At 54.1% G+C, this 26990-nt stretch overlaps 1 protein-coding gene across 2 annotated transcripts in view; it reads right to left on the bottom strand.

Annotated features, from left to right (window-relative positions):
• The window catches only part of DUOX1 (dual oxidase 1), a 32279-nt gene that overhangs the window by 2973 nt on the left and 2316 nt on the right, over positions 1 to 26990 (bottom strand). For both annotated transcript variants that reach the window (XM_044917878.1, XM_044917880.1), the window contains 29 exons: positions 26774 to 26882; positions 25091 to 25174; positions 24737 to 24901; positions 23074 to 23261; positions 22710 to 22911; positions 22423 to 22589; positions 21955 to 22015; positions 21742 to 21838; positions 20076 to 20166; positions 18998 to 19100; positions 18572 to 18744; positions 17250 to 17425; positions 16921 to 17039; positions 16179 to 16316; positions 15402 to 15515; positions 14466 to 14665; positions 13660 to 13845; positions 11330 to 11555; positions 10966 to 11059; positions 10526 to 10701; positions 8542 to 8611; positions 8021 to 8146; positions 7397 to 7575; positions 7001 to 7231; positions 6359 to 6458; positions 6057 to 6106; positions 4554 to 4681; positions 641 to 794; positions 1 to 229 (listed from right to left, as the gene is read on the bottom strand). The exon at positions 1 to 229 is cut by the window's left edge and continues 106 nt beyond it. In XM_044917878.1, coding sequence (XP_044773813.1) covers positions 1 to 229; positions 641 to 794; positions 4554 to 4681; positions 6057 to 6106; positions 6359 to 6458; positions 7001 to 7231; positions 7397 to 7575; positions 8021 to 8146; positions 8542 to 8611; positions 10526 to 10701; positions 10966 to 11059; positions 11330 to 11555; positions 13660 to 13845; positions 14466 to 14665; positions 15402 to 15515; positions 16179 to 16316; positions 16921 to 17039; positions 17250 to 17425; positions 18572 to 18744; positions 18998 to 19100; positions 20076 to 20166; positions 21742 to 21838; positions 21955 to 22015; positions 22423 to 22589; positions 22710 to 22911; positions 23074 to 23261; positions 24737 to 24901; positions 25091 to 25174; positions 26774 to 26831 — 4085 coding nt within the window. In that variant the 5' untranslated portion in view covers positions 26832 to 26882. The remainder of the gene's footprint in view (positions 230 to 640; positions 795 to 4553; positions 4682 to 6056; positions 6107 to 6358; positions 6459 to 7000; positions 7232 to 7396; positions 7576 to 8020; positions 8147 to 8541; positions 8612 to 10525; positions 10702 to 10965; positions 11060 to 11329; positions 11556 to 13659; positions 13846 to 14465; positions 14666 to 15401; positions 15516 to 16178; positions 16317 to 16920; positions 17040 to 17249; positions 17426 to 18571; positions 18745 to 18997; positions 19101 to 20075; positions 20167 to 21741; positions 21839 to 21954; positions 22016 to 22422; positions 22590 to 22709; positions 22912 to 23073; positions 23262 to 24736; positions 24902 to 25090; positions 25175 to 26773; positions 26883 to 26990) is intronic.

Here is a 26990-nt window from a genome sequence, read left to right as displayed (position 1 = left end):
GGGTATCTGGCACAGCCATCTCCCGTTGGAGGTGAGTAGATCTCCCTGAGCCGAGTGGTCCAGGGCCCTGCCGCCCGGATGTGCAGGCTGAGAGTGTCCTCATGGGGTGCAGAAGTCAGTGTGAACGGGTGGTACTCAGTGGTCCCCAGAGCCAAGCAGGCGATCCGCACCCACTGTCCCGACTTGTACTCAAAGCCTTGGGGCCGCTGAAACTGCAGGTGGGTGACTCCTGAGGAAAGGAAGTGGGCAGGAGGCTGCTATCCAGGACCCAGCAGCACTGTGGCCTCCAGAAAGTTCCCCCACCTGCAGCCTCAGCTCTCCTTCTGGAATATGCCAGGGCCTCTACACATCAGAAGGCATTACTCCCCTTGGGCCATGTCCACCCTGAGGAGGGGCAATGCAGTGCTGGTGGTCAGCAGGGAAAGGAGCAGCCTGGCCCAGGCTCCTCTCTCTGTTGTGAGAGAGGCTCAGGTCCCCTGGCCAAGATCTGCTCTTGCCAGTCCCCTTATCGCTGCCACCTCAAGGCCCCTGCCAACTCCACTGGGCCAGGCCAGGAGATTGCAAGGTCCAGGCTCTGGCACTGCCCTGTGGGCTTTCTCAGAACTACCCAGCTGGTCCCCGACAGCCTAGAGGCTGGTACCTGAAGGCAGCAGCTCCGCCTTCACCACGCTGATCTCCACCTTCTTCCGGCTCAGGCTCACCAGCTTGTCTCCCCCATAGATTAGTGCCGGGACCAGGAAGTAGATGTGGAAACGGGGCAGCTGGATCAGGCCGAAGCTGCCGTGGATGATGAGCTGGATAGAGTGAAGAGTTCGGCTCTCACCAAGCCATACCTACAATAATGTCTGTGGCCGGCTCAGGCCTTAGCCCCTTGCATCCTCCACCCCCCCCACCCCACCCCCACAGGCACCCTCCATCCCCACCTATCCGTGTACCATGGTCCCCAAATCTAACCACTCCCAACCCCAACCGCATCCTATGGAGCGTCCATGACTAGTGAGACTATTTGTGCCTTCCCGGCACCATCTAAACCAGCCACTTTAACTCTCACCTGGTCTCCTGCAGTAGCTTTCTAGCTGGTCTTCTACGGGGCGGCCCACTGTGACCCATTCTCTTCAAGGCAGCCAGTGTGACTTTTTCAAGTTCGTTTTATCATGCCATCCCAGCTTAACCAGCCTTAGTGGACTTCCCATTACACCACAAGGCCTTGAGATGCTCTGGCCTCTAACATGGCAAGTCCTCTCTGCTTCAGGACCTTGGCACCCGCTGTTCCTTCTCCCAGGAATGCCCTCTCCCTGGTTCTTTCCCTGGCTACCTCTGTCTCATTTTTTAAAAAATTTATTTATTTGAGAGAGAGAGCAAGAGCATGAGGGGGGGGGGGGGAGAAGCAGAGGGAGAGGGAGAAGCAGGCTCCCCGCTGAGCAGGGAGCATGACGAGGGGCTCGATCCCAGGACCCTGAGATCATGACCTGAGCTGAAGGCAGCCACTTAACTGCCTCAGCCACCCAGGTGTACCCCTCTACGTCATTTGTCAGGGCTCAGCAGAAACGCCACCTCCTCAGGCCTTCCCTCGGTCCTCTGTTATATCTCCCAGTTAAGTCCCGTCAGAGCACTTGTCATCATCCACACTAATGTTTCATCATTCATTTACATGTTTCTGTTGTTTTCTCTGGTGGGCGGTGGGTGTCCATTTTTTTTGCTACCATACTCTCAGCTCTTAGCAGTTACTGCCTGGCACATACCAGGTACTTAATAACTGTTGAGTTAGTAAAAGAAGTTTCCCCAATTTGTCTTCTCCCTTTGGAGACTAAGAACACCTAACTAGTCCTCCCTTTTCCTTGAAATACCTGACAGGTATTGTCTAGCTCTGGTCATTTCCCCAACAAGCTGGTCTAACACGGTCAGACACGACTTGCCCCCATGCTTCCCATTTGCTTGCTCCTAAGTCTGGTCAGTCTGGCTCCTGTTTCCACCTCTTCTCAGGACCTGCTCACTGGGGGCTCACCTGCCCCATGAATGGCCAGACCCCAAGGTCCCCTTTCATTCGCTCCCACGGCTGGCCCTCTGTGGCACCAGCAACCGCTCACTCCTTGCCACGTCTGCTGCTTCTCTTGGGCCACTCACTTTCCATCTCCTCCACTGGCTCTCTGTTCCTTCTCCCAGCCCTGATCCTGCATGTTGCCCAAACCTGATTTTCTCACTCTCTGCTCTCCTCTGTCTATGCTGTCCCATGTGGCACGGCCCCTCTGCTGAGCCACAGCCCCTCAGTGGCCACCGCAGCCCATACAAGTCCTGCCACCACCTAATGCCCTGGGGCCATCCACGGCCGGTCCCCTCTGTGCCCTGAATCATCATTTCCACCTCTGTACCAGTGCTCATGCCCTTTCTTCTACCTGGAATGCTCTTCAGATTCCACTCTGCCTTGTCAAATCTTAGCTTACCTCTCCTTAAGGCTTGGCTCAAGTCCCATCTTCTCCCCAAAGTCTTCCCTAACCAGTTTGGCCCAAATGAAACCTCCTTCAGTGAGCTACTGTAACTCACTGTTTGGAACACTCAGATTAGCAGTTAATCCTATATTGTCTGCTCATTCTGATCATTTCAAGGGCATGGCACTTATCTCTGCAGCAAATCCTAAGTTCCTAAGGGCAGAGCTTTGAGTGCCCCCCTCCTCCACCGAACAAGTGCATACTAGACCCTTTGACAGATAACTGTTAAACTGAACTCTGGCTCCTCATTCAGCTCTCCTTTTCCCCAGCTTAATGTTCCTTTGCCCACAGGACTAACTTAAACCGCTCTGGGCTCTTCCCTGAGCTGGCTCCGGTTTCCCCAAGTTCCTCTTTCATTATGGAGCCCACACGCACCCCCAAGGCTTCCTGAGCATCAAACCAGGCTGAGAACAATGTCGGGGTGACCTCATACTGCTCTGTTTATACATCCCATTTGGTGTTGGCTCTACTTTTAAACCACAAAGCTGCTGCAGATTCATGGTTGGCTGAAGGCTGGGGGAGCTAGCCCTGCCCTCTTCTGCTTGGACCAGGAGCCCGGACATCCTTCTGCAGGGTCGACTCCACACTGGGGTCCTTTACTTGTAGCTTCTCTTTCTGCCCCAAGTCAAGTGGACACACCAGGGATAGATGGGAAGGAAGTGGGTATTTCAGCCCTGATATCCCCCCAGGTGAGACTCTCCCGAGCGGCCAGGGCTAGGACTACCCAGCAGAGGTCCTGCACCTTTCTGAGCTGCTGACTTCCCTGCTGGCAGGAAGGGTGGCTCTGAACCCCAGTGATCCCCAAAATCCAGGAATAAGTCAGAAAGGGGTCTTGGTCTCAGAGAGCCAGTCTGGCCACTCTTCTGGGTCTCCCATAGAGTTCAAAGAAGCTGCTTTTTCACCAGGAACATCATCTCCGCTCCTAACAGAAACAGTAACCCAGGATGCTAGGGCTCCACCCTAGCAAGGGTGGGTAGGGAGGGATAAATTAGCTACAGCTTCCAAAGAAGGCAGAGATTTCTTTGTAAACAAACATCAGTTCTAGGAAATGACCTAAGCAAAGGCTGGGTAGTCATCTTCAGAACCGTGAAGTGCTGAGCCTCGGGCAACAGGGAAACAGACTCTCTGATCAGTGAGGACAGAACTGCACCTGGGAGGAGGCAAGGCAGCCCCGGGTGCCAGCCTGACCCAGGCCATGATGGACTGTCTCCCTCTGTCTCAGGACTCTGTGTAGTTCTGCCTGGAGCCAGGTGACAGATGGCAACCATCTGGGCTCTGCGCTTCTGAATGCTGGCAGCCAAGCTATCGTTGGTGGGGATGCTGGGGCCTTGGGACTTAGTTTAGCTTCTCAGCAGGACCCTCAGGTGCTCTTTAGGGAACTGCCTGTGTCCGTGAGGAAGGCAGGCCAAGCAGAGCCATGACACAGGCACAGATTGGAGTCAGCTCTGGATCGAATTAGCTGACGCAGCTGATGGCAAACCCAGGGAAGGTAAAGGGAACAGGACAAGAGAAGGGAGGGAATGTGAAGGAAGGGAGGCAGGAGCTCGGGTTAAGAGAAGGAAAGGGAAAGGTAGTCTTAAAAATCCATCTTATCAACAGTCCAAGTGAAGACATTTTGAGCAAGCTCGTTAACTCTACAAGTGGCACTTCACTGGGTGGGGTGCTGACACCCCAGAAAACAAGATCAGAACAAAAGTGGCAGAACCAAATTAAGATACGTTTCTCTAAAAAAAAGGGTGATGCTCCCGTGAAGGTGGGCAGTCCACCCAGGAGCTCACACCAGCCACCGGAACTGGGGAATGACTGGCTGGGCAGAAACAATGTGGGGGTATCTGCAAGGAATGAGACCAGCCTGGTAGGGTTGCCACTGCCAGACCCATGCCAGGGCATCCGTCTTCCAGGCACTGCATCCCTGGGTCCGTCTGCTTGACAGCCCCCCACTATACTCTCCAGCTTTGAAGTGAGAAGTGGAGGGGATTCCTGAAATGACTAAGGGGACGGAGAACTGATGTCTCAGCCCTCATGGCCTCCCTGGGATCATCCTGCCAAGACCCCAGTAGCCCTCACCAGCACATAGAGCAGGATGTAGAGGTGGTGGGTCAGCCAGAAGCCCCGGAAGCTGTGGCGCCGGAAGTGGTGGGAGGCAAAGACATACATGATGGCCAGGACCAGGAGCAGCAGGACCCCCGTGAGGCCTGCAAAATGAACATGGGGTGAAGGGCAGAGGAGCAGGGCTGTTCTGAGGCTGCCATGGGTCAGGGTCCCCGTCCCACTTCATTGCTCCGGGTGGGGGCCGTGGAAGCGCAGGCTTCTCCTCTTCTCGCACACCACTGATCACAGGTGCCTTTATTTCAACAGACTCTGCTTGCCCCTCCAAGGCCTTGTCCCGCTTGTTATTTTTCAAGTACCGGTATCATTTGTTTTGTCTGTCACTTCCCTGACTGTCAGGCCCACAAGAACAGGGACCAGGCTGTTGCTGGTTCAGCACAGAATCCTAGCGCCTCCTGGGGGCCTCACATAAACATGTGCTGACAGAATGAACGCACAGGGCATCTACTCTGGGCCCTCTGGGTCAGACTTTGGACATTGCAGGCCCCACCCCCATGGAGTCAAGACTCCGTCTATGATCCCGTAGCCCCGACGTGGCTACCACAGCATGAGCTGGGGCCATTAGTGAGTAAGCGTGACCACCTGAGCCCCCTGGGTTCAGCCCAGTGTCGGTGGGAGGTCCCTCCTCTCACAGGAGATCCCGGCCCCGGGGCACACAAGAGAGCAATACTAGATTCAGGACGGGAGTGCAGGGCCAGAGAATGGCCCCTCAAGCAATGAAGGAGGAGCGAGGCAGAAATTACGAAGATTAGAGCCCTGAAGTATGGAAAGCAGAGGTGAAGAAGGGATCTAACCAAAGCCTGTAAAGGCCTGAGCAGAGAGGAGGGCATAAACACAGCCTTATCCACTAAATCCCAGTGTGCAGGGATTAGCAAGCACTCTGAAGTTCAAAGCAGATTGTTTTAGGATTAAAAAAAAAAAAATGCTGTGTTTCACAGAGAGGAGTATAGAAAATGTGTTACCCCTAGGAGGAAACAGACTGAAAATATAAATAGATTCAAGAAGCTTTTGAATAGATTCACAGCTAATAGTTCTAAAATGGGTGATTATGGGGAGTTAGGAATTTGTCCCTAAACAGCTCTTGTCAAGACAGACTACAAGGGGTGGGGGGCTCTGCCTTGCTGGACAAGCCCGGTCCCTCCACTATGCAGCTGGGGCACAGCATTCCTCAAAGCCACTGTCATGGTAGGTGTGTATGTTGGGGTGGGGGGAGAGGGGGTCCACTCCCATTCCACGGAAGGAGGATGTTCAGAGTTGGGGCAGGAGCCCAACCAAGCTTCCAAGAGAAGGACTGGAGAGCAGAAGCTCCTACTGCCCAGGAGAGTCCTCAGGACCAGAGGGCAGAGCCTGGCCCACCATGAGAGCTGAGTGAGTGCTAGTGGGCTTGCCTCATGGCAGATCGAACCCAGAGCCCAGAGCTCAGAGCCAAACCGAGAAATTTAGAGCAGGGAGGGCTCTCACCTGGCACAGTCTGGAAGAACCACCAGTAATACTTCTGGGGAAACTCAGACCTGTGGAGAAGGGAAAGCAAGGAAGGATGCTGAGAGGAGATGTCTGGGACTTCCAGAAAGAATCCTCCAGAGGAAATACCCCAACCCAGCCACCAGTCTCCCTTTCTGCCCAGTTGGGGCCAGGGCTCTGGCTGGTCATTGTCTGTCCTATAGCCTGGAAGGTGATTCTCCTCTGAGCCAAGAGAATTCCCACCACCTTGACACACACACACACACACACACACACACACACAGTGTTGCCCACTCACTCACCCGTTGTTATGGAAGAGTCCAGGGAAGAGGCAGGAGAGGACGCTGAGTGGGCTGATGGAGAACAGGTACACATTCACCACATGGCCCGCACTGTGCAAGACTAAGGAAGACCAGACAGGGTGGGAGTGAGCCAGGGGGAGCCTGGTGGGGGTGTTCAACCCATTTAGCCCAAGTTGGAGGATTCCAGGCGCCCGGCCTTGGGGGCCTGAAGGACCCTAGGGGCCTGCACTTCTGATCGCTAATCATCTTCCCGGCCGTTCCCACCCCCACCGCGCCCCCATATATACCATCGACGAGCACAGTCACAGGAGTCTGAAATTATACCATTAGAAGTTCATTCTTTGGGTTTCTCTCACAGATAATGTTTTACAACATAAAAGCTGGGAGAGATTGCACATGATGTGCCCTCGTTCTGGGGTGTGGGTAACTTGTCAGCTGGAGGCTGGTGAGGTGGCCCTGAAAGCATGGGAAGAGGCCCAGGGCGGGTGGGTTGCTCCTGGGCTCACTTCACACCACTGCAGGGCCAGCTCCATCCTTCTGAGAAGGACATCTAGGGCTTACACTGAAGCACAAAAGAGAGGAGGGGCAGGCAGCAGGGAGCAGGAGGACGTGGACAGAACCCCTGGGACTCCAGGGCCCTGCCTGTGAGGACGATGGCCGTGGAGGCAATGAGCCGATGGAAATCCACGGCGGCGTCAAAGGGCACATAGCGGTTGAGGAAGGTCTCTCGCAGGAAGGTGATGAGGTTGCGGCACATGGTGAGCAGGATGTAGGAGAACATGAAAGAGATGCTGGCGGCCGTGCCCCGGGACAGGATGATGCCCACACGGGTGGTGTCCGTGATGCCCATATGGTGAGCCCCGAAGGCGTAGTCTGTTGGGGAGCCCAGGTGGGTAAGAGGGGAGCAGTGTGGAGGAGAGAGCCCCGCTGAGAGGCGCCACCCCTCACGCAGGCCTCCCCCCACTGCCCCCGCAGCCTCTGTTCAAGCAGGCCCCTTGCACCCACAGGAGCCCCGACCCCAGAGCTGCCTGCACTCACAGTAGGCCCGCTCCAGGAAAAGGCCCCCAGTGATGGCGTAGAACACGGCCACGCAGCCAATGTGGCGGCGGTAGTTCTCGATGAAGCGCTTGAACTGCTGCAAGGTCTGGTGGCGCCGGCCCCGTTGAAACTTCTCCCGGTGAGCTTCCGTGAACAGCAGGGGCTGGAACGATGTTACCCTGGGGGACAGGAAGTCTTGGCTCTGGCTATGCACCCCCACATAGGGACAGCCTTGCAAGTGCTCACTTGGTCAGTTCATCCCAGGGGATGCACTCCCTCTAGCCCAGTTCCCACTCACACTCAGACAGCCCTCTCCCCTCCCAGTCTGCCGCTCCGTGTTCTTACCCTGCTCGGTTCTCACCCTTTACTGGAAGCTCAGAAGACACCCCCTCCAGGAAGCCTGCCTTGACTTCCCAGGCAGAGGTGAGCACTTCCTTGAGCTCTGAAGCCCCTTGCTCTGACCACTATTGCAACGTTCATCAGTGGGACACTGTAATTATCAATGTGCCAGTCCATCTTGTCAGACTGTGATCTTCCCGGGCATGAACTATGCATCCTGCCTGCACCCCTGCATGCTAAAGGGATGGATGAACCGCCCGGGCTTGAGGAGAGGAGCAGGCGTACTTCTTGCCAAACCTCCGTCGAATCTCCTGGGGAGGGTCTGTGTCCATGGGGCACTGCAGTCTCTGTGCTGCACATTCCACATCAGCGTTGCTGTGGGGACAGCGAGCACTCACTCTGGGGGAGGGACTAGGACAGGAATGAGAGAGATAGGATTTTGGCCACCTGAGCCACTCGATCCTCTGCTGCCCCTGGTCTGTCCTCAGACCGACTCTATGGAGGAAGGGTCAGAGCTCACAGGCAGGGGACAGCAGGATTCCCACTGAGACCTAGAGAGAGAATGAATTAGATCCTGGGGATACACATACATCTGGGCCCTTCACAAGGGCATGTGACCTTGGCAGCAGGCTCTCTGCTCTTCCTGGTGCAGGGCTGGGTCTGCCTAAAGCAAGGAGCCCTTTCTTCTAATTTGCATGAAGCCACTACGTAGGCTGGTAGAGCCACTGATCCCAGGCCTTCTGGGGAGAGAAAAGGCAACGCCCCCATCCAGCCGTCCCTCCAACATTCCTCCAAGGAGGACTCACCAGATCTTTTCCTGGCTGATGTAGGAGGCTCTCCGGCAGAGGTCCTTGATGGTTTCCGGCACCTCCACCCCTATGACACAGAGCAACAGCTCAGGGCCCAGAGCCCAGGAAGACCTGGCACTCACCCCATGTCCATACTGTAGAGGGTCCTTGGCCAGTACCCTTGGCTTCGGGTGTCCCAGCCTCAGCCTGTGCCACCAGTGGGAGCCAGACCCAGCCATGAGTGGGCAGGGAGAAGGCCTGAAACAAAGCTGGCCCGGCAGTGTCTCCTGGATGCGTGTCCACCTTCAGCCCCACTCCTGGGACTGGTATCAGGCTTATGGGGTGGAGTTCAGGAACTGTGTGCAACCTGCCCGCTGAGACCATTCTGCCACAAAAACCCTGCTAAACCCTTTAGCTTAAAACCTCCTGGGAATTAAATGTAGCTCTAGGTGGCGCATATATGGAGATCACCATAAAATTCTTGCCACCTTCCTGTGTTTAAAAATGTTCATAATAAAATGTTGGGGCAGAAATACTCTGCCAGGAGCCACCTATTCCTCTCTGTCTGGGTTGAGCACTGAGGGGCAGGGCAGGACTGAGCTGCAAAGCCATGTTCTCACAGGAGGCCTGAGGATCTCCAGGTCACTTCCAAGTGCTAAACCAGTCTTGAAGATTACCCTGGTCTACAGCCCAGAGGGCAAAAGTGATTAAGCTGAATTTCATAAAATAAGAATGTTTATAACAAAGTATAGATCTTTATCCCTCAAATTTTAGCAAACAGCAAGTGTGGCAAAATGGTAACAAAAGGCAAATCTAGGTGGAAAGGGTAAAGGGATGCTCCTTGTGCTATTCTTGTAACTTTTCTGTAGGTATATTTAAAATGTTTCATAGTAAAATCTGAAGGAAACAACAAGGCACAACAACAATTAAAAACAAAACAAAATAGGACTCAATGCTACCCTTCTACATAATCCTCACTCCCCCAGCCTGGTCTTCCACCCCAGGGGCTGGATGGATGTTCCTGGGACTCTGGCTTGGGCTCACCTTCAGGCACCTGCCCCTGCTCTGCCCTCAGGCCCGGGTGCCTACTACCCTCGCTGCCTGGGAAAAGTGAGAGGCTGAAGAATCAGGAGTGCTGGGTCTGCACTCCACCAGCTCTCCTCCAGCCCTGGGCTGTGTGAGCTGTGTCCTGCCCAACTCACCCCTCTCCCCCATCTGGGCTGCTCAGCTCCCCCAAGTTCTCGTAATCCTGGGAGGGGCTGGGTTTGGTCTCAACATGCCCCAGTGAGAAACTGTGAAGGTACCATAACAGCTCAGAGTAGGCCCCAGAGAGTCCTGCTACCTGCCCCTTCCTCACCCTGGCTCTAGCCCCCACCCACCTGAGTCAGACACAGGTGGGACAGGAAGTAGGGGGAAGGACAACAGAAGTGGGTCTCTCCATGTACTCAAGCAAACATTAACTGAGCACTCAGCCAAGGGATATAAAGGCAAACAAACCCCCCCACCCCCCCACCCCCCTGCTACCAGACACCCTAGCTCAGGCGAATATGGCCTGGTTAGGGCTGTAACAAGGAGACACTGTTTCCCCTGGTCCTGGGCACCCGGCACAGGGGCCTTTGACAGAGAGCTGGGAGAAGCAGAATTCTATCTGCTGTCCCGCACCCCATCGTGACCCTGCCCACCCTGGGAGCAAAGCTGCATTAGGACTTTTGTGGGCCCTAGGCACTGTCACCTTCTTAAACCACTTCCACCCTTAAAAAAAAAAGCATATACATATATTTATAAAAGATAAATATTTTTTACAACCGTGTCGGTATATAAAAGGATATAATCCAGGCTGGATATATTATCACCTATTCATTATTATTATATTCATTCATTCTTCTGATTTTAAAAGAGATTAAAACATTTCTGTGGGCTCCTAAAAGTAGGTGGGCCTGATGCACTGGGCCTGCCATGTCTAATGGTTACGTCAGTCAGACCCAAGGCCAGGCTGCCCCACCTCTGACGCAGAGCTGCGTGAATCGGAGCTCGCTGTCATGGTCCCGCAGCATGAAGTGGAAGTCCTCCCACGTCAGCTCCTCCTTATCCTGGAAGCCGGACTCCCGGAACATGGACTCCACCACCTCCTTCAGCTGGGCCTTGGACAGGCAGTTGTTGGAGATCTCGATGAAGGACCTGGGGTTGGGGGAGGGAAGCCATCAGGCCCTGAAAAGAAGCCTGAGGCCTAGACAGGAGGGCCTACTGGCCATCCCACCAGGCCTTCAGAGCCCACATGGAAGGTCCCCAACTGGCCAAATCCCAAGCCCCCTCCTAGTTATAAAAGTCTTCGGCTATATGGCCCCAGCTCTTTACCCTCCTGCTCCCACCTTCATGCCCCCACTTCTTTCCACCAGCAGTCCCTGTCCTGGCCCACTCTTCTGGCCATGCTACAGGACCAACCTCAGCATCCTGATGAACTCGTCCTTGGAAATGAGACCATTCCCATCAAAGTCATACATGCGGAACATAAGGCGAGACTTCTCCTCAGGAGAGCCTGGGAGGAAGAGGAGCCCATGAGAGCCCCAACCTACCTGCCTAAACCCCAGGCTGGCCAGAAGGGGCCTCACATGAGTGTGACCCACTGCTGAACACAACAAGGGGTCATTGTGCTTCCTGAGCTCTACCTGGGTTCTCCCAGATGTCTGCCGTGGCTGGAGACCTGATCTGGCACTTCCCCATCTCCAATGGGTCAGCTACCCTTCAGCCTCAGTCTCTAGCCCCTTCCATCCTCTCCTACCTGGACAATCACTCCCTTCTCCCCTACCTTTCATGAAGACCACCAGGATGTCCAGGAACTCCCGGAAGGACAGGTAGCCATTGCCATCTTTGTCAGCCAGGGAGAACATGGACTCCACAAACATGTCCTGGGGCTTGAGGCCCAGGGACTCGGCAAACTCAGCTCTGCTCAGCTCGCAAGTCAGGGCCTCCTGTACCTTCTGTGATGAGTCCAGGGGCAGGGTCCCTGCGTCCGCCTGGTCGATGTCCAGCACCTGCACTCGGGCAGCAGCAGAGGGAGAGAGACAGAGAAGGAGACAAGGTTTCCTTGATTTGAAGTCAAGCTGAGCCTTGTAGGATCCACCTTTTCCAGGTTTCTGCCCAGCACCCTGTCTCCTGAGCACCTACCCTGTGCCCAGCAGGTAGTCCCTGGGGCCATTTCTTCTACAGAGCCCTGGCCCTCTGTGTTAGCTGATTGGACCAGGCATGCACACTTGACACAAGCAGACAATCTGGAACTGGGACTAAGAGGTCCCAGGTCTGTCTTGACCTGAGCACAAGAAAACTCAAAAGTGGTGGACCACCATCTTCTTCCAAGTGCTCAGGGACACAGACAGAGGGAAGTAAACACACAGAGAAAACAAGGCAGGCCAAGAGAGAGAAGTGAGTGACCTTGTTTGCTGGCAACTCTCCCTTTCCTTGCCCCTTCCAGGCCAGGTCACAGACCTCCCTTGGAATTCCTGAGACATCACCATAGCCTCAGAGTCAACTGACCGTTTGTTAGTGCTAGCTTGCTCTTAAACCCAAAGGCGTTTTGACTGAGAAAAAGCCTCAGCTGAGTTGAGAAAAAGTTGTGCTTGGGAAAGGGGAATTCTCACGGTGGGCTATCTTCAGCCCGCCCAGGGGCTGCCCCAGCATCAGAACAGGCGGTGAGGGAAGCAGGCAGACCTCAGGCCACAGCACCTATTTCTCTTGCCTGTCAACCGGGGGCCCCCAGTCCCAACCTGGCTGTGGTTTCATGAGGCAAACCTTGTTGCTTCAAACAAGGAGCTTTAGTGGAAAGAGCCTGGGGCTGGAGGCAAAAGACTGGGTTCTTGTCCCAGCTCTGCCACCCACTTGCTGTGTGACTTCAGGCAAGTCTCTCCAGTTGTCTGGCATTCATTTTTCTTACATGCCTTACTTATCTCACAGGGCTATTGTGAGAATCAACAAGAGACGCTGTATGGAAAACATCTTGAAACCTGGAAGTACTGTGCAGACAGAGAGGGTTGGCAGCTATCCCCAAGACACAGTAGCACCCTCACACCCCCAGCACAAGGAGTCCCCATAGCCCTGATGGGTCCCGAACTGAGTGGATGTGCCCCAGCCCTACCTGGGCCCTGGCAATGAGTCTCCCCACCTGGGGGTCCCTTCATTCTAGTGCATACTCAAGTTCAACGGGCTTGGGGAGTAAATGACAAGAGCCACGTGCCTGGCACATCGTAAATGACCATTAAATGGTCGCTTCCCTCACAAATCCTCTCCAGGGCCAGCCAACCCTGCTCCTTCTCCTCAAACATTAATTTTTTTGCCCTTCTACTGGGCACCTCTGCTCAGTACCCCCTGGTCCTTTCCTCTGAGCCAAAAAATTTTTACCTCTTTTTTAAGTCCTCGCCAAATCTGACCCGAACCATGACCGTCCACTGGCCTGAAGACTCACCACCTTTTCTGAACTCCTACACTGCTTATCTCATGGCTCAGTTTTGTAGCCATTATTCTGAAGTGCTGGTTATCTTCCTTTCTGTGTCTGTTCTTTCTTCCCAGAGGGGTGACAAACTCTTTGAGTGGGGCCTAGGCTGAATGGATCTTATCTCTTACCAAGCGTCTCCTCTCCACCCTTTTGGACCCAGGCGGCTTTATTTCTGTGCCAGATATGGGTACAAGTCCTTGCATTTCTCTTCCTGGCTTGTTTCCCCACACCCTCTCAATAGTTCATGGAAGTCTGCAAGGTGGGCACCAATGTCCCATGGAGGCCTCTGGCAGCTGCACTCCAACAAGGATGGGGGACCAAGGGTCCTCACTGCCCCCACACTGACCCTGGGTTTCTGCGAGCTTTTGGCCAGGATGAGTTGAGTGAGGGCAGAAAGGCTGGACAGCCCTGAGGAGCACACTGAGTGACACATGCAGATAAGCTCCTGACGTGGCCTCCCTGGAGTCCCACAGGTAGGCGCTGCGGAGCATCTCCTTACAGAAAGGCCAGGTGGTTGGGCCCAAAACGCAGCAGACCTGATTAGTAGTGTCAGGGCTCCTGACTTCCCTGGAGTCAGCCCATGGCCCCCCGCAGGTGAGGGTACCACCACAGGCAGACATGCAGGGACAGACCTGAGCCTAGCTACACACCTGGGAGAAAAGGTGCCTGAAAAAGGTCTCCAGGAGGTGGCTCCTCTGCTCTAGCGTCACGGCCGCCCTCATCAGCTCCTGCTCCCGCAGCTCCCACTCCTGGAACCTCAGCCCGCTCTCCTTCAGGGTCCCCCGAAGGTTTTCCACCAGCACCTGCCGCTCCGCCTCCAGGTTAAATAGCAGCACCTACAGAGTGGCGACAGGGAGAGCAACCATTTGTCGAGGCCTCCTGGGGCCAGGGGCTTTGCGTGAGTTTTGTCAGGGGCCACTGGGAAGAGTGCCCTTGTAAAAGGAATTTACTGTTATGTCCTGGGCTCGGTGGGGTTCTGGGCTCGATTATAGGCACAGAGACTGCATTCAGAGACATATGTCTGCAGTCATCCTTCCCTCTCTGTTCGCACTGGAGAGGAGAAGGGAAGGTGGGGGGGACAGATGACGGAGGGGACCGGGAGCCAGACAGAGCTGAAAATCAGCCTCTGGTTGAGTTCCCCTCCAAAATCTCTTAACAATTCACTGGATCCTAAAATCAGGGGGCAGGGAAGAGGGCCTGACTCCTTCCAAGGACTCCCAGCTAGGACCCACCAAAGCATCCTTAGAAAGGGGGGAGGAAGACTGTACATGAAAAAGGCACTGTGGAGATCATGTCACCCCACAGGCCCAGAGCAGGATGAATGTGTTCATGTTTCTCTATCAGGTACTACAGCCAGGAACTAGAAGCCAGAAACCCTGCCTGATTCAGTGCTCCTTCCCCTCCACCCGGCTGCCTCCCTGGCTATGGACCAGGAATAGGACCAGCTGGGCCATACCAGGTCATACTCCTTGGGGATCTTGAGCAGGAGGGCGCGGCGTCCGCGGTTGCCGGACAGGATGAGGTTGACCTGCTGCGGGGGCCGCAGCTGGATGGTGCGGAGCACAGAGAGCCTGCCGTCCACCACGCAGATCTGCCCAGGCTGCAGGTGCACCAGCACAGGCCGGGAGGGCTCCCTGTGGCCCTGCCATTCCAATGCTGGAGAGACAGGGCTGGGTCAGCTGGGGCCAGGACAAAGGAGGCTGGCCCAGGGCTGGAGTTAGGTCAGGGCCTCCGTAGTTCCTGGCCCCTTCTTGAGTACTGAGGGTCATCCGCTCCCCAACAGTCCTGCTGTGCCTCTAGCCCACGTGAAGAATAACTACCATTTCCTGAGTGTTTACTGTGTGCCCAGTACTGTACCAAGTACTTGGCATGAACTGGTTAATATAATCTTCATAAACTTTCATGAGGTAAGGGCTATTATTATTCCTGTTTTACAGATTAAAAAAAATGGGTTTAGAGAAATTAAAAAATCTGCCTAAGGCCCAAAAGCTCAAGTGGTGGAATCAAGATTCCAATCCTCCATCAGTGTGACTCTGGACCTTCATTAATTACTTCTCTGTTGCCTGAAATTCCAGTGTAAGATGCCTCAAAGCATCTGTTGCTGAGGATTCTAGAGAGTCATGGTAAGCCTATGAAATGTAGTCAAGGCCCTGTGACTCCCCGCCCTGAGTCTATCACATTCCCTTTATGTGGGACCACAGGGAGGCTCTATGGAGGGTGGAGGACTCCAGGTCCAGTTTCCACCTGACGCCTCCATGGCTTTTCCCACCTGCCCTGACCTGCTTGGAGGCCTAGAAAAGGGAGGCCTTTTCCTTAGGCTGCTGAGGTGGGAGCAGTCTGCAGCCCTGAGTCCTGTCCTCCCCCACAGCACCCTGGCCAGCTCCAGGCCTACCTTCCATGCCCCCCACGAGTTTCTCAGACATGATGCTCTGGCGGTTCTGGCCCTGGAGCCTCTTGAAATTTCTCCTTCGGAGCCGGGCAACAATCCAGGCACTAAGCAGGCTCACTGAGAGGGCAGAGGCAGGAGGATGCTCAGAGGAAGGTAGGAGTCTGAGATCAGTGGCCCCTTTCCTTGGCAAGACCCGCTGCTCTCCCCACCTCCTAGGTCGGCTCATTCAATTGTCTCAAACTGTGAAGCTCCCTGGTGGGGAGTGGGGTAGGGGTGGGGAAAGAGCTTTGGGTAAGATGCCAACACAGCCTCTGCTGCTTCCACCACTCAGGTCCCTTCCTAGCCAGAGACTAAGGCCAGAGTCCTTGTGCCAGAGCTGGACCCACTCTGCCACACAGCTGGCGGACTCACACACAGCCATGCCGAACTCTAAGTCTCAAGCCTTTGCCCCAGCTAGTTCTCAACTGGTTCTCAAGCAGGGTTTGCCTCGGACAGTTTCCCAGGCCCAGGCTCCTGCAAATAACTGTGAAATACAGATTCCTTGTGGCTCCTGACCAACCTAGGCCCTGGAGGGACCCCAGGAGAACAGGAAGGCAAATTTCCCTGGAGCTGACTTATCTGCAGGTCAGACACTTCTCATGTCCCCTCTTGCTCTGATGTTTTCGTCATGTGCCCAAAGAAACAGTACTCCTCATGGACAGTTGTTAGAGATGAAACCACCCCACTGCCACCCCTTAGCTTATGCATTTCACCCAACACCACCCTGCCCATCACTTTTACCCAGGGGGAAGCAGCAGAGAGTCCCGATCGTGACCCCAAAGCCAAATCCACTGCCTTCAAAATAGTCCCGCATGATGGAGGGACCACAGGCTGGCAGGCCCTCAGTGCTGAGTTGTCTTGGCTGTGGGCAGGGGTCTCCTGGGGAGACAGAGGAAGCTAGAGTCCTGGGGCGTGCTGGGCCAGAGACTCTGGCACAGAATCACCGAGGAGGTTAGAGTGGCAGAAAGGGTAGAGTGGGGGGGGGGGCCTCTGGGTAGCAGAGGGATGAGAGCTGCTTACCCCTGTCAGTATACCAAGAATGTGGTGTTTGCCTAGTGGGGTAACAAGTGGGGTCAAAAATGAACCTCAGCCTTCTCTCTCCCTCACATGCACATATGCACAACACACACACACACAGCCCTTCCCTTGTCACTGCTGTGGGATTAGGATATCCTCACTGCACTGGGCCTTCCTGATATCACACCCACCCCAGGCTCAACCCAGCTGATGGGAGCCTTCCTCCCTAGGTCTCTCTGAGTCTCAGTCTTGTCCCCACTTGGGTACCTTCTGGAGTTGTGCAGAAGGGGACCTATGCAGCCACATGTGGCCACCTTGGTGCCCAGAACCAAAGTTCTCAAGGGCAGAAACATGGCTCACTGCCTCCTTGGAGTCTACTGCCCAACCACACCTGAACCAGGCCCACGGATGAGGAGGGATGAGACACCAGACCCCAGGCCCCTCCAAGCACCCCCTGGCCACTCACCCATATGCCAGAAGAAGACATTGGGCTGCAGGGCACTGGGGTTCATGTTGGTGACAGCCACTAGAACATCCCGTAGGGAAGTGTTTCTGATCTCTGCAATTTCTTCCTCAGAGAACAGCCTGGGGGTGGGAGAGGTGGGGAGCTGCTGCATTGGGAGAGAGATGCCTGCTCTGGCCCAGGGACCCAGATGAGGAAAAAAACCCAGAGGGGCTGAGGAGCGTGGGAGGCCAGCTGGAATCAAGGGCCCATGGGGCTGCTGACAACACCTGCAGAGGGCCTGGGGCCCAGGCCAAGGTGAAGTCTGAGGAACGGACCCAGGCAGGCCTTACCCATTCCTGGTGTTCTCAAACCAGTAGCGGTCGCCATCCCGCAGCCTCACAAACTGGTTAAGGACTATGGTGCTGAAGAGGGGCCCAGGGTCCCCATGGCTCTCCAGGAGCCCCCCGGGGAGCAGCTCCAGCCAGGACAGGTCCTGGTTGTACAGGGCAGCTGTGGCCTCCAGCACCTGGGCCAAGAAGGGACACGAGTGAGTGCAAGGACCTGGCACCCACCCTGAGGCAAAGAGGTAGTATGCAGGGATCAGCCCCCAGGATGATAATGATAAATGACAGTGACAATCATCACTTATTATGCCTCAGGCACCGCTCCAAGTGCTTTACACAAGTTAACTCATTTATGGGAACTCGCTCACAGATTCAGCTGCCTATTTTAGAAAGTTGGAACAAAACGGGCAGCCAGTTCCCTATGTGGCTTGTGCTCAAAACAGTATGAAAGTTGAGGGTCAAAACCAGTACAAAAGTTGGAAAGGTAGAATGATGTATTAGAAAAGGTTTCTCTTCTTAGAGCTAAAAAAGTTTTTAAAAATCAAATCCCTGCATATACATTGCTTTTTGGAGACAGACTTCAATATTATATGAGGAGCATTTTCTACCTGACCTTTACTTTAGTTCTTTTCTCTGCAATGTAAACAAACATTTGCCCAGCTTAATTCCAGTGAGGCCCAGGTAAGCTAAAGATTTGCTATTTTCAGTATGCCTGGTGATTCCTATCTTTATATTGATTTTATAAAATTTACAAGCCCCATGTGTGTATTGCTTCTTCATCAGCCTTTCAATTCTCCACTTTCCAACAATCTTATAAAATAGTAAGGACGAAAGCAATAAAACAAGCATGCAATTGCAGAAGCGCCACTATGCCAAGATGCTAAGGCCACCAAAACTGGTCTGTTGGCTGGCAGGCAATGCCACTTGCCCAGGTGATAGCTCAGGGTGTGACAGTTAACTCCCCAAGGGCAGCTTGAGTATCGGTGTATAAAAAAGTATAGCTTGTTCCTGGGTCGAGGACCCTCTACACCTGCTCAGGTGGTTGTTGGGAAAGCAAATGAGATAATGCCTATTAAGTGCCTAGCATGCAAGAGATGCTCAACAAACATTTGCTAGATCTGCAGAGTCACAAGATATACTGCCAAATCCTACTGGTCTGGAAACTTCCATCCTGGTGTACGATACTGGGAAAAGCCACCTGGGTGAGTCCCATCCTTCTCCCCAGCGACTTGTCTCTAGTGTTTGTGTCTCACTGCCTCCCTTCCATGTCTTGGGCCAATGTGCCTTGGCCCTCCCACCCTGCCCTCCGTGTCCCAACCCCTCCTTACGGTATGGTTGCTCTGGGAGAGTGCAGGGTTGATGTCCTGCCATCTGGTAATAGGAGGAAGACCCAGTGCTGCCCTGGCCTTGGTATAAGAGGGCAAGCCCAGATCCCGGCCCCTTTGCAGGCAGCCAGCCAGGTGGTCTGTACGAGAGAACTTCAGGGGCCCAGGCCAGAAATCTGGGGATGAAATAGCAGAGAGTCTGAGGGAGCTCAGGGCCACCACAGCTCCACTAGCCCAGACCCAGGCTCCAACCAGCCCCAGGGGGGACCAGAATCACACAGAGGGAACCATGGTCACCACATCTCTCAGCAGTGAAGGAGTACAGGCTCCCAGGCGCAGACACTCCTCCTGGCCTGACACTGGAGCTCCAGCAGAATCCCCACCCAGGGGCTAGCAGGGCACAGCCTTCAGGGACAGCCTCAGCCTCACCTAGTACATCCTCAACCACGACATGGTCCTCTCGCTCAGCGATCTGGGAGGCCATGCCCAGCAGTAGCGCATCCACATCTTCAGCTCTCCGTAGGTTTGGATGCTTTGGGAATGGGGAGAGAAGATGGGGCTGGAGGTGGAGCAGCCAGGCTCTCCCCACACCACAGTCCATGTCCTGGGCCCACCCAGTGCTGATGTTTGCTCTGAAACCAGCAGGCCATTCCTCCTCCATAGGTTGATTCCCCACTCAGGGTGAGTGATGTCCCCATCCAAAGCTCATGCTGCTGGGAGACAGGTCCCCACAAACACAAGGGATCTAAAACTTTACTTCTATTTTAGGAGACTTGACAGTATGATCAACAAAGACACTAGAACATCTAGGTCTTGGTCCTTGCTCTGTTAGTGAGCAGCTGTGTGACCATGGCAAATCACAGGACCTTTCTGAACTCAGTGCCTTTTCCTTAATAGAAAGGGCATTAGGGATAAAATTAAATTAAGTTAAATTAAATTAAAACAATTAGGAGGATACTGAGGTCTTCTTCAATTCAGCTTTATCACTCTGATTCTGTGCTTTCCTCTTCTCCCTTTTCCTTCTACCTCTCTTCTCTCGTGAACACTCTACACAAAGTATCAGATTTTGCTTTAAATTATTCATCAATGCTCTTTACCCACACTGGCCTGGTTTGGATGGGACAGATTATACCTGATAATCTCAGAACTCTTCCTTCCTTCTTGTTCCTCCCTCAACATGCACATTCACACATTGCCTTCAGTATGTCTAATTGGGACATTTCCTTGGGGGGGGGGGGGGGATGGCTGGGGTACTCCAGGCCTATGGGGGACTCAGAACTGTCAAGGGAGAAGAAAAACCTACAAGGAAGGAACGAATGTAGAGCTACACCTGCATAGGCCTCGCTGTCCCTCACACAGCCTGGAGGTGGAGGTGGAGGATGGACTTTCGAGCATGTACAGCTGGCTGCCTAGGCCCTACCGTCCCCCTTCATCATATACCTCAGACACACACACACACACACACTACACACATACACCCACCCACATATGTGCCCCCAGCCCTGACCTTTCGGCTCCAGTAGCTATTGCAGACCCGGAGAGCCCTGGAGGTACTTGAGTTCCTATTGATGACCTCCTGGAAGTGACAACTGGCATTTCTGAAATGCAAGGAGCAGGGGAATGATGACTGAGGCCATGGGGTCCTAAAATCAGGCATCAGCTCTGATCTCCAAGACTGTACATAGCCGGGGGCCCAGGTCAGTGTAAACATTTAAAAACATGGGGCGCGCGCCTGGGTGGCTCAGTTGGTTAAGCGACTGCCTTCGGTTCAGGTCATGATCCTGGAGTCCCTGGATCGAGTCCCGCATCGGGCTCCCTGCTCGGCAGGGAGTCTGCTTCTCCCTCTGACCCTCCCCCCTCTCATGTGCTCTCTGTCTCTCTCATTCTCTCTCTCTCAAATAAATAAATAAAATCTTTAAAAATAATAATAATAAATTAAATAAAAAATAAAAAATAAAAACATGGGGCGCCTGGGTGGCTCAGTCATTAAGTGTCTGCCTTCGGCGCAGGTCATGATCCCAGGGTCCTGGGATGAAGCCCTGCATCGGGCTCCCTGCTGCAGGGAGCCTGCTTCTCCCTCTCACACTCCCTCTGCTTGTGTTCCCTCTCTCCCTGTCTCTTTCTCTGTCAAATAAATAAGTAAAGTCTTTAAAAAAAAGCATTTAAAAATGTGCCCAAAGCATGCACATGCTTCCCTTCCCCCATCTCTTTCTCCATCTCTCTGTCTATGTATATATTACTAAACAGCATGGGGCTCTGTTTAGAGCACCTCTTCTCTCCTGATTCCCAAAGAGAGAGTGTATATATATATGTTAAAACATTTTAAAAGGATTTTTAATTGTTCTTTTGAAATTACTTGTCTATGGATAAGTCAAATGCTATGATTTCTTGGCTATGATTAGGCATATCCAAAAATTGTTCCAGAGTAAGAAAATCTAACCTATGAACTGTTTTTTTAAAGATCTTATTAATTTATTTGACAGAGAGCGTGCGTGCGCAAGCGCACGAGCAGGGGGAAGGGGTAAAGGGAGAGGGAGAAGCAGACTCCCCACTGAGCAGAAAGCCAGACGGAAGGACGTGGGGCTCAATCCCAGGACCCTGGGATCAAGACCTGAGCCAAGGGCAACTGCTTAACCGACCGAGCCACCCAGGTGCCCCTAACCTACAAATTGTTTTAAATTATAATGCAATTATAAAAATAAACTGACATGTTTTGTTCCATATACATTTAATTAAATATGTATATTTTTAGTTTAAATTGCCCTTTTCCTTATTTTGGAGTCAAAATTTCTCTTCAGCTCTCACGCTTTTTTAATTATAATTCCCTAGAAAGGCTTGCAAGACCCAGGTCCTATGCTTATAGTTAAAATGCCCCCAGTGTAGTGTCAAGACCTAAGATTCAGACCAGCAGGCTTTGTGACTCACCCTCTGAGCCTCAATTAGCCTGTGTTTAATTGGCGGGTTAATATATACACCAGCTGTAGGAAAATGGACATAAAGTGCTTCAAAACCACAACGAAGTCTTTTTAAACAATTGTTCTTCCCCCTCCAAATTCACTCTTCTCTGGGGAAATTAGCACACTTCAGACTGATAATCCTTTCCTGAGGACAGATTTTTCTCAAATGACATCCCCATTCCTCCCAACACACAAATGTTTTCGCTTTGCCCTCACCTCATGTAGACCCCAGGAGGCACCATGGTGGAGAAGAACTGCTCAGAGGCCACCAGGAACTCTGGGGAGATGCTGGGGTCCAGGAAAGGGCTGTATCCTGGGGGAAGGGGAGAAGAGAGAGGATAGTAACATTTAGCCCTTAAACCGCCCACCCTCCCTCCCCCTCCCCAAAACTCCTGCTAGCTCTCCCATTCTCCCTCCCCATCCCCTTACCTGCATACTTCGGGGGTGTTTTCTGCAGGAAGCTGGGCAGCCACTCATACAAAACGATGTTCTGAGGGTCAACAGAGGGCAAAAGGGAGGCAAGTGCTGGAGCAGCCACGCTGGGAGGGTCTGAGCCCCAGGAAGCCTTAGGTGGGAGGTGAGGGCCAGGCAGGGGCAGTCAGCAGGGAGGCGACTCCAACAGGACAGGTGCGGACGCCTGTCCCCCACTAGGAACACGGGATGGGCGTGGGCTAATAACTAATAACCACAGTCAAGTCTCGTGTGTGACGGTCCTTTGCCTGCTCTTCATCCTCGGGGTCCATTCCTAGACGCTAGCTCCAGTCCTGGGGAGCAGTGTCCTCCCGGAAAAGGGCGTTTCTGGGGGCTGCTTGCGCGAGGATGGAGGGCCCTGCGGGGCAGCGGAGTCTCGCGCGCAGCCGTCGGGGGGAGGGGGCGGGGAGAGGGCGCGTGACTGACCTGGTAGGTGGCGATGACCCTCTTGCGCGCGTGCTGGAACAGCTCCTCGTCCCCCCATTGCGGGTGCTCGCGGGCCAGCCGCTGCGCGCACAGGTTGTGGTAGCGGAACCACAGCAGGCCCAGCGCCTGCAGGAACGGGTCGCGGTTCCCTCGCTCCGCCCCGAAGGCTGCACGCGACGCGGGGCCGCAGGGCAGGAGAGGAGCGGCGGTGTGACCACCAGCTTTGCCGCCCGCAGCCCGCGCCCCGCCCCGCGCCCCGGCCGCCGCAGCCCGCCCCGCGGCCTCACCGTACAGCCCCCCGGGCCCGCGCTGTCCGGTAGCGGGGTCGGGCGCCGTCCACATGAGCAGGGGGCTTTGCGCGTTCCGGGGGAAGGCGGGGTCGGGCCCCGACGCCAGCTGCCCCCCGGAGAAGCTCCGCAGCGCGTCGCTCCACGAGTGCGAGGAGCCATAGATGGCGCTGCCGTCCAGCCAGCCCGTCACCTCGTTGGTCTGCGGGGGGCACCGCGAGGGTGAGCCGGGGGTGAGCCGGGGGTCGGGCAGCAGAGGCGGGTGTCGGTGCGCCAGGGGGTGGGAGCCTCTCTCCCTGCCTCTCCCTGCCCCGCCCTGCCCTGGCCTGGCCATGAACCCGGGACCCCGCCCGCCTCGTCTCACCAGGTCCCGGGGATTACTGGGGCTCTGTCCGGTCTCGGGGTCCCAGCGGCTCCTCTGGAAGGGGAGGACCACGTCCCCGCGCCGGTCGGGGTCGAACACCGGGTCCCCGGGCGGGATGTGGATGTTGAGGAACTCGGCTGGGCAGCCGGGGGTCTCCACGCTCACCAGGTCCGAGAGCACGTGGTAGCCTGTCCGCAATGGGGAGGGCGTGCAAGGACCAGCTAAGGACCATTCTCCCTTCTGCATCAGGTATCTAGCCCTCCCCGACTACCCTTGAAGCTTCAAAAGACTCCTCAGCCATTTTTGGCAAGTCCAAGTCTTGACCTCCCCCACCCTTCCCAATCCTTTGTTACACCCTGGTCCATACTGTTTTCATTGTCAGTTTGGTCTTCTCCTTGGTAACTGGGAGGTGCAGGGTGAGTGTGCCTAGGCAGTCAGGCTGGGAACACCTGCTCTAACATGCAGCTGGGAGCAGCCTGCCCAGAGAACCTGCCAGGCTCACTACAACACTGGACACTGGGATTCAAACGTAGGCACCCTGGGTGGCCAGCAGGAGCCCGGCATTCCTGCTGGGAGCCAACAACCCACAGTCACTGGGGTCCAGCCACCCACCCTAGCACCCCCATTTTGACACCATGCCCACCAGCCCTCTTGTCAAAATCAGAATCCTGCCCTAAGACTGTCCTAGGAGTCACAGTGGGCAAAGAGTGAGAACAAAAGTCCCTACGAGATTATTGTCATGCTCCTGTCTCTACCTGCAGTCCCATCAACAGCTCAATGTGGCGCAAATTTATGCCTCCCCCAACCAGACTTTTCTCCCTCTACTTTTTCTTCCCCAGAAAAAGAAATACAAGACATAGCTTTCTTGACTTAAGAAAAGTCATTTTAGGGCGCCTGGGTGGCTCAGTCGTTAAGCGTCTGCCTTCGGCTCAGGTCATGATCCCAGGGTCCTGGGATCGAGTCCCACATCGGGCTCCCTGCTCAGCAGGAAGCCTGCTTCTCCGTCTCCCACTCCCCCTGCTTGTGTTCCTGCTCTCGCTGTCTCTCTCTCTGTCAAATAAATAAATAAAATCTTTAAAAAAAAAAAGTCATTTTAGGCCCCAGACATCTTATGATTTATGCCTACTTGCACAAAGCACATTCTTGAGTTATCTTTGCAGGATTTAAACCCCTTTGAGCACTCAGATATTAGAGCAATTAAAAGGCAGACAATTGATGCCAACCCTTGCTGGCCCTTGTGACTTCCATCATTTAAGACCTGGACTCTGTCACTCCGAGATGACTTTTGCCTAAATTCTAGGCTTATTCCCCATTGGACAAGTGCCTTCATGAATGCGTATGTACCCTGACCTTAAAACTTCCCCAGTTTTATTATTTGGGAAGACACTGCTTTAGGAAATATTCTCCATGTTTTCCTTTACTTGTTCTAAATAAAACTCTTCCTATTCTTGTCTTGGTTTTGTCTTTTGGCTCAATATCCACCGAGAGGCAAATCCAGTTTTGGGTAAGAATACCCCATCCCATTGCCTCCCCCTCCATCTCTCACCCGCATCTCTAAGATCCTCCATCACTTCTCTCCCTCACTCCCTGACTCCCCCCCTCAGACATAGAGGTGTCCAGCTGACCCTACTGGCCTCCCTCCCCCAGAGGTTGAGGGCCTCACCAAAGAAGACTCCCAGCACTGTTCGGTTTCGCAGGGAGGCCTGCCCTGCAGGGCCCCTCATGGCAGTGTTGCTAAGGTTTCTGGGGTTGGGCAGGTGGGGTTCTCTCAAGGGCTGGTACACACCATCTGCATAGCTGGCTGGGATCAGGCGCTGCAGCCGAGAGCCTGGGGTAGGAGGGGTAGGGACAAAGATAAATCCTCAGTGGGGCTCCCTTACCTCCTCTCTCCCAGGCTTCCCTCCATACCACAGATCCTAAAACCTTAAGAATGGATGAGCCTTTGCTGGTACCTGCCAGGCCTTGCCCCTTCGGGTACCCCTGCCCCTGGGGCTGTCTCTATTTGGCCCTCACCTACCTTTGCTGCCCCATCTGTGCTCCATGAGGTTGTTGTACCACCCATCAAATCGCTGCACCTCCCAGGAAATGGGGTTCTGAGCTCCTGTGTGAGAACAGAAGGAAGGGGCAGCTGGGCAAGTCCGGGCATGAGAGGACAGGCAAGCCTGAAGGATATGGCTCTTGGGAGCCTGGTAAGGGGAGCAGCAGAAGGTGGACACCCAGCACAGTGTGGAAGGTAGGGGGCAGAGGGAGAGAACCGAGGACAAAGTGGTATCCAAACTCAAGCTCAGTGGGGGAAACATGGCACCGAGCACTGAAGCAGTGTAGCCAGGGGCGGTGTGTGCTGACAAGTAACCTCAGAGAACAAGATGAAGCTGGAGAACAGTGGCGATGTGGAAGGGCATGCAGGGGCCTTCTACTGCCCTCACATCTCAGTTCCCTGGGGTGACAAGGCAGGACAGAAACCATTCCCAGCCCTAAGATACCATAGGGAGTAAGAGCCAGCCGCACCCCAAACGCCAACCAGGGAAGGAGAGGTCATTCTGTGACCACTCCCTGGGTAGGAGAAGTGTGGAAGAGGGGCTTGGCCCTCTCCTGCTGAGCAGAGCCCCCAGGGCAAGTGTGTGGGCCCTGGGGCTGTGGCTCTGGGGCCTGTTGCTACTCTGGTCTCTTTTCCAGTTTCTGGGGTGGGATCAGATCAGGGACTGCCTGGTCATGGGATAACCTTGCCACCTCCTCTTTTGAGGCATCAGGTTCCTCATGTAATTCCTCTTATTGACCCTATTATACTTTCCAAAAACTAGGATCTGGGAGGGAGCACTCAGTTGTTGAGGGAAGAACTCAGGCAGTGAGGGCAGAGGGAAGGGTCCAGAATCAGAGGTGGAATGGGGGTCCTTCTGGTCAGTAGATCAGATGACCAGTTAGATTCCTTTCCCCAAACTAGAAGGTTACAGGGCTAAAGCTCCCTCTCTGCTCACTTCATAGAACAGAACAAAGAAAAGGACCCTCATCAGCCAGCGAGAGACCCATTCCTGATTGTCTTTCCACTCAGACTGAGAACAAGATCTAAGAGCTCCCCTCCTGCCCCACACTTCCATGTGCATGTGCACACCCATGTGTGCACACTCACTCACCAGCAGGTCAGAGAAGGAAAATGACTCAGGCCCTGATGTTTGAGCAAAGAACTCAACTAAGGATCCAGGACTTGGGGCAGGAACTAGTGCAGCTATATACATGTGATCTTTAAAATAAGATAAATTGGTGGCAGAACAAGGGGGAGGAGGGTCTTTGGGAGGGAGCATAAGGGAGAATGCCTTCTGGGAATAAGTGGCAAGAGCCTACTAGAAAAGGAAAATCCAAGGTCAAGGCAAAGAGAGAGCTGGAAGGAATGGGAATGGGAACAGCTCCGTCCTGGGAGAAGCTGCAGGGATCTATTGCCCAGTCAGAATAGATCATTCCAAAGGTTTTCTCTGCTTCCTTTTCCTGTATCCTCCAACCCTTGATGATAAGGAACTGGCTATTTAAAAAAAAAAATTATTTATTTATTTGAGAGAGAGAGCACGAGCAGGGGAAGCAGCAGAGGGAGAGGGAGAAGCAGACTCCCTGCTGAACAGAAGGGCTCTATCCCAGGACCCCAGGATCATGACCCAAGCCAAACGCAGATTCCTCTGTTCCTAGCTATACTTTTTCAATCTATACTTACCCATGGATGTCCATGACCCAACCAGGAGTGTCCATGCCAGAGCCAGGCAGAAGCCCATGATGAATATGATAATAGGGCTTAGGTATTAGAACACCCCAAAATGGAGACCCTAGAAAAAGAGGACAGGAAGAATGAGTCCCAGCAATTCAGAAGAGTCAGGCCAGGGCCTCTGCAGGCCCCTGTGAATCTAGGTGTGGCCTGGGCCAACACCACAGTG

Source organism: Neomonachus schauinslandi, chromosome 9, assembly GCF_002201575.2.
Source record: "Neomonachus schauinslandi chromosome 9, ASM220157v2, whole genome shotgun sequence".
Taxonomy (NCBI): Eukaryota; Metazoa; Chordata; class Mammalia; order Carnivora; family Phocidae; genus Neomonachus; species Neomonachus schauinslandi.
This window is presented reverse-complemented; position numbering and strand designations above follow the sequence as displayed.